This window comes from Gobio gobio (assembly GCF_949357685.1).
Source record: "Gobio gobio genome assembly, chromosome: 6".
Taxonomy (NCBI): Eukaryota; Metazoa; Chordata; class Actinopteri; order Cypriniformes; family Gobionidae; genus Gobio; species Gobio gobio.
The window spans coordinates 58,853,717-58,864,987 of record NC_137102.1 but is presented as its reverse complement, the minus strand read 5'-3'; the positions used below and the strand labels follow the sequence as shown (position 1 = coordinate 58,864,987).

The 11,271-nt window shown below is 36.7% G+C and overlaps 1 protein-coding gene across 1 annotated transcript; it reads right to left on the bottom strand.

The window, feature by feature from the left end:
* Positions 1–801: 801 nt before the first annotated feature.
* On the bottom strand, positions 802–6,922 carry loxl5b (lysyl oxidase-like 5b). Its single transcript, XM_079820556.1, has 7 exons — positions 5,459–6,922; positions 5,238–5,346; positions 4,401–4,538; positions 1,853–2,009; positions 1,670–1,765; positions 1,481–1,596; positions 802–1,393 (listed from the first exon to the last, which is right to left on the bottom strand). Exons 1-7 carry the CDS (start codon positions 6,171–6,173, stop codon positions 1,387–1,389), a joined length of 1,338 nt encoding a protein of 445 aa, XP_079676682.1. The 5' UTR covers positions 6,174–6,922; the 3' UTR covers positions 802–1,386.
* Positions 6,923–11,271: the final 4,349 nt, after the last annotated feature.

Here is an 11,271-nt window from a genome sequence, read left to right as displayed (position 1 = left end):
AATTTAACTCCAATTGTATTCATATATGAATGTCATATACACCTAGGATGGCTTGAGGGTGAGTAAATCATGGGCTTAATTTTCATTTTTGGGTGAACTATCCCTTTAAGAATGTACAGCAGTTTATATGAATACCTTGATTACCTGGGTAAATTATGAGCGACCCAGGCCAGGGTTAAATATTTCAAGTATTAATTATTAATGAGATTCATCTTTAACAATTTTTTAGGATTGTAATAAATGATATTCACATAATTAACGTCTCTCTCACCTTGTCCACAATTTATATAGATTTTCTAAACCATTTAAATGCACATTTCCTACTTCATGCACAGGTTGTTTGTATTCAGAGGTTAAATATTGCCATGTAAATACCCAGAAAGGTGACATTTTATCCCATCAGTACAAAATAGAATGTGGTCAAGACGACAAAGTGCCGCATTTATAAACGTCATTAGGATGTGCAGGAAACTACATTTGTTCCAAAGTCATAATAAGAGGGACAAAACTCCCAACCCACATCTTGACTGTGAAGACTTTCACCCAAACAGTTCGACCCAGTTGAATTTTTACTCTACTGTACAATAGAACCAAGAGGAGGCGGGACACGGTCTAAGGCCTTTGGCTCAATCTCAGCTCTCATTCCATGCGCTTGAGAGCGTTTCATCCCACATCTACACTTCAATAATGCCTTCATTCCTGTTCAAACATGTCCACTGATAGCTCATTTGAACTTTGCTGTATTGAATGAACCCGTGATTTAATGAAGAAGGAGTTTAGAAAAGAACCACAATCCATTTTCTCTATTACATTCTCTCCATTTTTGTTTATTGCATATCAAGCCGCAAACGACTTCGTCCATCCAAGTCCAGGATTCATGGAAAGATTCTTATAATCATGGCAAAGACAAAGGAAACACGCAGCAAAGCTTTTCAAGATGTTTAAGGCACTGCACAGAAATACCGGCGGACACCTGGAAAAGTGAAGCGCTAATATTTATATTTTACTCTAGTGGTCTGCGCTGGAGAAAAACACTCAACCACTATCAACTCAACGTCTGATGAAAAGAAAACACAAAAAGTCCCTCAATATGATCTTAGCTGATATATATTTTTCATAATCTGAGTAATAAATACAAACACTAAAAAGCAAAGTTCTTCATTTAAAATAAAGACATTCTATTAAAATGCAAACATAAAAAAAAACAATCGCAATTCGTTTTCCTGCTTAGACTAGGGCAATAAATCAAACTCTTCTAAAATAGATACAGTACATTTGTCATTAAATATTATTCCAACATCTATAAGGAATTTTTCAAGTTCAATTATTATAATTAAACCTATTATATAGGCCTTTAAATATCCACTTTAACCTGACCCAAGGGCTTTAACTCCTGTGGAAAACAGTAAAAAAATACATGTTATTATTGCTCTGATTACAATATTAATGTGCCGAAATACATAAAAACACATTTGCTCACCCAGTTATGATGCAGTTTCTTGTCTGGATGTAAATGCCAGTGTAAATGACCTCGCATCGCACAACATTATTGGAGAAGTCTGACTCGGGCACCAGGAGGTCTGGATTGACAGTGACCTGTACAGGAAAACGAGATCCGTTTTAGACAGCCCATTGTGTCGGCATCATCTCTTCTCAAACCCCGTCATACCTTAAGAATGTAGTTCCCAGGAGCGACGTCTGTGATGTCGATCCATTGGCAGTCAATGTTGGCAGCGTACGTGTCGTGGCAGCCTGGGCTCAAACCCTGAAAATACAGCAATAACGACACACTAAATATGACAGAAACATTTGCAATGGTTTTAGTTGAGCTCCGTGCAGTGTGTGTTTGTACCTGTGTGTGTGTAGTGCATGCGTATCGGCGGTGAAATCCAGGGTCGCAGCCAGTGTCTTCCAGGCAGAAACTGGCCTTGTGTCCCTCAGCGACCTTCCGTCCAGTGTTGATGTCCAGCAGATCGTAGTGACTAAACGCATCCATGCTGTGATAGTGCCTGCATGTGGGATTCAACAGTTCAGACAGATGAGTCGGATACGTGTGTTTTCATAAGCACCACTATTACTGTTGCTCGTATAATGATTTGAACAAACACCCATAGCATTTGTAACACCCCTAATTATAAAACCAAAATGCATCACTCACATCAATTTTATGAAATGCATCACTCATACATTTTATGAAATCGATATGCATCACTTACATACATTTTATAAACCGATATGCATCACTCACATCAATTTTATGAAATGCATCACTCATACATTTTATAAACCGATATGCATCATTCACATCAATTTTATGAAACCGATATGCGTTACTCATACATTTTATAAACCGATATGTGTAACTCACATACATTTTATAAAACCGATATGCATCACACATAAATTTTATAAACCGATATGCATTATTCATAAATTTTATAAACCGATGTGTTACTCGCATACATTTTTTGAAATGCATCACTCATACATTTTATAAAACCAACATTCGTTACTCATACATTTTATAAATCGATATGTGTAACTCGCATACATTTTATTAAACTGATATGCATCACTCATACATTTTATAAACCGATATGCGTTACTCATAAATTTTTATAAACGCTTATATGTAACTTGCATACATTTTTTGAAACCGATATGCATCACTCATACATTTTATAAAACCAATATGCATCACTCATAAATTTTATAAACCGATATGCGTTACTCATAACATTTTTAAACCGATATGTGTAAGTCGCATACATTTTATGAAACCGATATGCATCACTCATAAATTTTATAAACCGATATGCGTTACTCACATACATTTTATGAAATGCATCACTTATAAATTTTATAAATCGATATGCATCATTCACATCAATTTTATGAAATGCATCACTTATACATTTTATAAACCGATTTGCATCACTCACATCAATTTTATTTAATGCATCACTTATAAATTTTATAAATCGATATGCATCATTCACATCAATTTTATGAAATGCATCACTCATACATTTTATAAACCGATATGCATCATTCACATCAATTTTATGAAATGCATCACTCATACATTTTATAAACCGATATGCATCATTCACATCAATTTTATGAAATGCATCACTCATAAATTTTATAAACCGATATGCATCATTCACATCAATTTTATGAAATGCATCACTCATAAATTTTATAAACCGATATGCATCATTCACATCAATTTTATGAAATGCATCACTCATAAATTTTATAAACCGATATGCATCATTCACATCAATTTTATGAAATGTATCACTCATCAATTTTATGAAACCGATATGCATCATTCACATCAATTTTATGAAATGCATCACTGATCAATTTTATGAAACCGAAATGCGTTACTCGCATAAATTTTATGAAACCGATATGCATCACTCACATCAATTTTATGAAATGCATCACTCATACATTATAAAACCGATATGCGTTACTCATAAATTTTATAAACCAATATGCATTACTCATACATTTTATAAACCGATATGTGTAACTTGCAGACATTTTATGAAACCGATATGCATCCCTCATACATTTTATAAACTGATATGTGTTACTCACATAAATTTTATGAAATGCATAACTCATAAATTTTATAAAACCGATATGCATCACTTACATACATTTTATAAAACCGATATGCGTTACTCGCATACATTTTATGAAATGCATCACTCAGAAATTGTATAAAACCGATATGCATCACTCATATCAATTTTTATGAAATGTATCACTCATAAATTTTATGAAACCGATATGCATCACTTACATAATGCATCACTCACATAAATTTTATAAAATAAGTAGTTCCGATTCTAAATTCTATCTGCATGAAAAGTGGTGTAAAATGAACTATATATATTACATTGGTTATTATATTACTGTATTTTTAATAGTTATAAACTTAACGGTTTATTGTTTTTTATAATATTGCTGTTGCTCCCACTTTTTAAAAGCAAGAGACCTGAACTGCAGTGATTGGAGGGGTTTTTAGTATTATAATTTTATCCTAATTTATAAAAATCATATTTAGCAAGCCATTAAAATGCATCACATAAAATGTATAAAATCAAATAGTTCTGATTCTAAATTCTGATTCTGACCACAGAATGAAATGAACTATATTACACGGCAGAAGAATGGTTTATTCTGATTTCTTATACTAAGAAAATAAACTTTTTATTGAACATTGCTGTATTTTATAATATTGCTGTTGCTCCAACTTTATGAAAACAAGTGGCATGAATTTGCAGTGTTTGCACCACATTAAAAGAGGTTTTCGTACTATAATTCTATCATAATATAATAATTCTAATAGTAATAAGTATTGTGTAATTACTCAAACTCACTGATGACAGCTGTGCCACTCCCACTGATGTCTGGGTTTGACCGGCAGAAAGTCCGTCGTTCCCATGTTTCTGACCTTCTGTGGGAAGCGAAGGAGAACCCTGTAGTCGATGTCTCTCACCGCGGGTCTGTACGCAGATCTGAAAGATGAAAAATATGAGCTTATGGATCACAGGGTCATGAGAGGTCACGCTCCACCAATACTGAAGACGACTGCACCGAACATAAAATAAGTTAGTAGCACAATTATAGACCAGACCACCTAAAAAGCTCTCACTAATATTCACACCATGCAATATGTATTTTCAGGCTTCAATATGGTAAGAAATTGTTCATATTTTGTCTGAATATCGTTGCGACATTTTTTCGACATTGAGACATTTTTTAGAGTGAGTTAATGATATTTTACCAGTAAGAATTGTATTTCTGATAATGTTCAACTAGTAAGAAATCAGTTCTTGATATCAACAACTGATTTTGAATGGCAGCCTATGGTGAGATTTAACTAGAGAAAATAAAATGAAACATATCAAGATTTATAGTTTTTACTTGATAGCAAGAATTCGTATTTCTGCAAGTGATGACATCATTGTTGATACCAATCATTAACATTTGTACAAGTGGAAATGTAATTCCTGAATTACAAAAATGTCCATACTAGTAGAAATCTAATATCAAGGATTATCATTTTAACTAGAGAAAATTAAATTGTTTATATCAATAATTCAGGTCGTGGGAATGAATAAAAGTCAACACGGCTTGCCATAATCTAAATACTTTTTGGGGCCGCTGTAAACCTACACACATGATAATTCCTAAGATGATCTGCATGTACACACCGCGCCAGGCAGTTCTCCTCCGCCGCGCACCGGAGCGCGTACATCTGGACGCGCTGGATGTATGAGCCCGCCTGGATGGAATATGGATCTGGCACAAGGTCCGGAAGACCTGCAGACACGCACAACACAAGCATAGCCTGTACTAAAAACCCGCCTTTTATATACATACCGCACATTGCCCCATATGTTGAGGTTTAATTCGTGCTTTGCGCACAGCTCACCGTTCTGGAAATATCTGGTGCCGTAGCCGGTGCCAGGCGGCGGGCGGCGGGGGATGAGCGTCCTGCCGCCGGGTGGATAGATGTTGTAGAAGACCGTATTCCTGTGTCGTGGATCATCTCCTGCCATACTATCAGGAGTTGTTCCCTGCTCGACTGGAGCATTTGGAGCTTGCGCTCTGGGGAGACCCGCTTCATTATAGTCTGGATTTAAGGTGTTTGAATTCTCCGTAGGCGCGGCCAGCTGTTGGAGATTGGCAACCCTCCGTGCGTTATTTTCCCCCTGTGCAGGGGCTCTTCCACCGCCCGAGTATTCAGACAGGACGGTGGGGTTAGTTCTGGTTCCTGGAGGACCTCTGAGCCCCTGGCGCACCTGCGTTTGTCTGGCACCAGGTGCGCGGCTGTTGGCCACTATATACTGCATGCGGTCGGGGCCCAAAAGCGCGGTGCTGCTGTCCGGTGCGCTGTTAGTGGGTCTCTCCGCCGCTTCCACTCGAATTCGCATGGTCCTGTCCCGGGCAGCATCTCTGCTCGGATAAACCCTGGCCTGTCTTCTGGATGGCACCGGTGCGTGAAACTCCGAGCCGGTGCTCATTAAACGGAACACCTGGCCGTTATTCACCCACTGGATCCGGTTCCTCCACGGCGCGGAATTTTGCGCGCTGATAAAATGATTCAGTCCTTGAAGTAAATATAAAACCAAAATCAAGTTTGGCATCTTGAGATGCAGTTTAAAGCTGTGCAGTCACTGATATGGTTTCCCAGCACAGATGTTCCTCTGCGAGCGGATGTGGGACTCTGGAGTGCATAAACGGCATAGTCCGAATCTTCCGCGCGACGCTAGAAACGGACAGAAGAGCAGCGGACAGACATTTATCAAACTGTGGGAGTTCACGCGCGCATGCACAGTCAGCAACATTCGCTCTTAACTCGTTCATCGCCGAACACACGTCTCGATACTTTTGTTCAAGCACTGTCTGCTGCAGGCAAAACTGCATGCTATTGGGACTTTAGGAGAGACTTATACACTGTAAAAAACTGGCCAGGAATTCACATTATTTATTTTACACTAAATTACATAGGCCTACATTTCCTGTGAAATCAATGCATGCTCCCTTGTGAAAAGAAGTGTGCTTAATTGTATTGAAAGTGTACTTTTTGAGTAGGCATAGCCTACTTCAAATCTTAAAAGTATACTTTTTTTAAAGTGCACTTGCCGATAATTAAAATAAAGTCCACTTAAGTGTATTTTTAACTGACATTAAAGTATATTTTAGTTCACATTAATTGCTTGTCAGTATTGAGCAATGCACTCGAAGTATATTTTAATGACACTAGAAGCAATTATGAAAGTAGGCTACATATACAGTTAAACTCCTACTTAGTGAAGTTCCAAACATAATTTAGGGAGGAGCGAGCCCATCTAATCTTCCAATCAACAGCCAGAGTATATAAACAGCTGCTTACCTCTCCTCAGTCTCAGATGTTCCCATCACCTCCCCAAACTCCACTTTTATCTTACCTCTATATCAGAGCTCGAGTTGCCCCAGACTGCAAGCCAAATAAGCTTAACATAAATATCTTAAGATTATATGGGCAAACGAATTTGTTAAAGTGGTTTAAAAAATCAATTGCATTTAATGTGAACTTAATCTGTGATACATTTGAAATTAATTACAAATAAAATGCACTTATACTCTTTTAAAGTATATAATTTGCGCAATAAGTACACTTTATTAAAATATAGTGCACTTTTTTCTCAAGGGCTGGGTCATTTTCTTACAAATGACTGTGAAACAACAGCATAATGATGCTGACGTCACTTAATGCTCTTGTTTTACTGTGATTTCAAATTATAGCGTTGTAACGGCATTGTAATAAATGTCCAAAAAAAGTTGAAAAGTCACCATTATGGTGATCAGTGTCCATTTGCGTGGGATCTTGGACCCTCTGTATTCATATTTAAATTTCAGTTTAGGCAAGTCAGAAATGTGACAAATAAAACATACATGTTAAAATGGTGGCAATCTAGAATATGAAATAATATAATTCTTGAATATGAATATGAATATTTTGGTATTATTTAAGCACAAATATTTATTTCAAGTTCATAACTTTTTGTAAATGCATCTTCCACAATAGTTGTGATGTGTAAAGATGTGACATCGTCTCATAAGTATCATGATGGACAGACATCAATACAAAACACAACAATGGTGACACTCAGCAAATAATAAAAACACTTTTATTGTAACATTACAAAATAAACCAACAACACAAAAAGCAATAAGTTCAGCAGAACAGATACAACCATACCAAGAACCTCCACAGAATGGCGCACTGCATGCTGGGTACCTTCACAGTGCATGTATGATTTAGTTTGTTTACAGTAAATTGTGTTTTCCAATACTGTAAACTCACAGTAAAACCACTATTTTACTGAAGTCCTACTGTGAAAGCAATGCAATTATTAACCTACAATTTCACACTAAAATGTTTCACGTTTCACGTTTGATGAATTATCTAATCCATTTACACGAAACGTATAAAACCTAGTTTCAAACGCATTATTGTAGTGTAGTGGACAGTAGTGGAGTATTTTTACTTTGTACATTTTTCAAGTGTCTATATACTTTATCAGAGTTTGTCTTTGGAAAACTTTTACTTCACAACAGTCCAAAGCATAATGTCATAAGTTTTACTGCACTACAAATATCATATTGAACATCATTTAATACTTAATTACATTAAAAATGTAGTACTGTATACTTTTACTCAAGTAATTCAAAGTTATACTTGAGTACAAGTAAGAAAGTACTAGTGTAATTAAATATTAAAGGTTAAAAAACATTTATTTATGAAATGTAGTGCAGTAAAAAGTATGACATTATATATTACGATTTGGACTGTTGTGAAGTAAAAGTTTTCCAAAGAAAAACACTTAAGTATAAAGTAAAAATACTCCACTACTGTCTGCTTCTGATCGCCTGCGATGAAAATCTGGATTTCTTTTATTTAAGTCATAAACAGAGAGTTTCAGTATTTTGGTAAAGGACAGAAAATCCTTTATTTGCTGCCTTTTAAATGGCTTGTAATCTCTCATTATGCTATTTATCATCAAATATTGCATTGTCTTTTTTGCCAACCTTCTTTGAGTTATAGCACATGTTTTGCATTTATTTTTGGAGCTGATTGATCATACGCCTCATTGATCGGACGCTTATGCACTTGAGTTTTTGAGTGATAATTCACCTCAGAATAAGACTGAGACAGGTGAAGCTGTTGAGCATTGCACTGTAATGTCCACATGATGGCAGTGTGCACCACCAGAAACACACACTGATTTTCAGACAGTTCAGTGATTTTGGATGTTGGTTTCAAACCTCTCAACACCTGGACATGCATCAAGAAGAAAACCATCAACTGAAAGCTTGAACTGTGTTTTTGGGACAAGAGTATTTTTCACAAATGTCAAAATAGTTAATTTATTTTAAACAACAATAAAATATATTTGTTTCATGAATTGCTTTATTTCACAATTGTCTTCTTCTTATAGACTTTCATAATAAAAGTCTATCATTTTATCGCCGGTTCCCAATGTGCTCACTTACCCCATGTACTATGACAAAAATATTCATGTTTATTTCATTATGAAAGTAAGTTATGAAATGTATATAATCAAAGTCAAAAATGTACAAATGTGTCAAGATGGTGAAGATTGTCTTCAAAGAAATTGACTTTCAAGGTCACACACAGATACACACACACACACACACACTCTCACAAAGACACACACACACACACACACACACACGCACACGCACACGCACACGCACACGCACACACACACACACACACACACACACACACACACACACACACACACACACACACACACACTCTCTCTCTCTCACACACACACACACACACACACATGTTTGTTTTTGTGAAAAGTGAGGACATTCCATAGGCATAATGGTTTTTATACTGTGCCTCCACGACGCATGCGCGAGAATATGACGCAGATCCGGCGTTCGGACACATGACCCAGAAGGGATTTGTTTACAATCAGAGGAAGACGCGCGTGTCTAAGCTGTTGAATTCTACATTGATCGTGCTTTAGGTCTCGGCGTAGTTCTCAAAATGGGCTAAAGTGTGCATTTCATGGATTCCCGAACGCCGCCGCTACGTCATATTCTCGCGCATGCGTCGTGGAGACACACACAGAAGACAAGAAGAGGTTGGATAAAGTCGTTATTTAGATTTTTTTTTGCGCACAAAAACTATTGTCGTCGCATCGTAAAATGATTGTAGAGCCACTGTGGTGAGATGGACTTTGTAACGACGTTTTTAGTGCCTTTTATGGGTCTTGTGAGTGTAAATGTACTGAATGCCAATGGAGGCCTATCTGAAGCCTTTCTCAGAATCAGCTTTACACTAAAATATCTTCATTTGTGTTCTGAAGATGAACGGAGGTCTGACGGGTGTCGAACGACATGAGGGTGAGGAATTAATGACAGAATTTTCATTTTTGGGTGAACTAACCCGTTAAGAGTCAATGATCGGATTGCATTATGATGTTTCTAGCATGTTATATGTTTGGCAACAACTCTTCCAACCCTAATTGATGGAGTGTGTAGCTTTTCATTTCTTAAACAACCATGTAGGAAGACACATCATGGCCATATTCCAGATGACAATGACAAGATTCACCAGGCTCATATTGGGAAAGAATGGTAAGGAGGGAGCATAAGGAATCAAGATCTGGACAAACATTGATGCAGCTCTTGGAAACAAATGTTATGATGTGATGTTAAGACAATAAGAAACAATAATTATGTCTATGAGAGCATTAACAGCTGAACTTTTTCTCACAACACACTCAGAATTTGTAATAATCAATTTCAGAGCACTGGTGACAGTCATACACTCTCAAAAAAAAGAGTAGTATAAAACTCATGGCTCCCAGCATGCATTGCAGCATTTAGTAGTTCACCATTGTTGAGATTCATATGCTGATTCTTTATATCTGTGTGTGTCTAAAATACCCCCCATTCCTTGTTGGTGAATATTATTTATTAATATTTTAAGTCAGTGGTGAGTTTAATCAAACATTTTTCTTCATGATAACTTTTGTTTATGGCTTCTTTTGATTTGAACAGATTATGTGTTTTGTTAAAAGAACACTCCACTTTTTTTGAAAATAGGCTCATTTTACAAGTCCCCTAGAGTTAAATAGTTGAGTTTTACCGTTTTTGAATCCATTCAGCCGATCTTTGTATCTGGCGGTAGCACTTTTAGCATAGCTTAGCATACATCATTGATTCTGATCAGTCCATTAGCATCTCATTCAATAAATGACCAAAGACACTTTCAATATTTTTCCTATTTAAAACTTGACTCTTCTACAGTTACATTGTGTGCTAAGACCAACTGAAAATGAAAAGTTGTGATTTTCTACACCTATATGGCTAGGAACTACTTTCCTATTCCTGCGTAATAGTGGCAGATCTTGGCGGCCGTACCAATCTACAGTTAAAGATTTTGTTTCCCAAGGAACAAAATTGTACCTCCACCGTACCTTTTTTTCTGAGAGTGTATGTGTGACTCAGTCAGGGAATCACAGTGAAGGCTTTACAAGCCAAATTTGGCAAGAGCTCCAGAGAGTAACGCGACACTACACCCAGAAATAGATGAGATGAGATGTGGAAACACCCCTGCGCCAGCTCCATAAGAGAGCCCGACCCGAGAGCGGCACCAGACACTCACACTCCCCTCAGCAGAAGATAGGCTACTAAGATACAGTTTAGACTACA

Excerpts from the sequence above, each read along its gene's own strand:
- loxl5b (XM_079820556.1), bottom strand. The coding sequence starts at position 6,173 with ATGCCAAACTTGATTTTGGTTTTATATTTACTTCAAGGACTGAATCAT. Across the intron at positions 5,347-5,458 it reads CACCAGATATTTCCAGAACG|GTCTTCCGGACCTTGTGCCA; the intron begins GTGAGCTGTGCG and ends GCGTGTCTGCAG. Across the intron at positions 1,766-1,852 it reads CATGCACTACACACACACAG|GGTTTGAGCCCAGGCTGCCA; the intron begins GTACAAACACAC and ends CTGTATTTTCAG.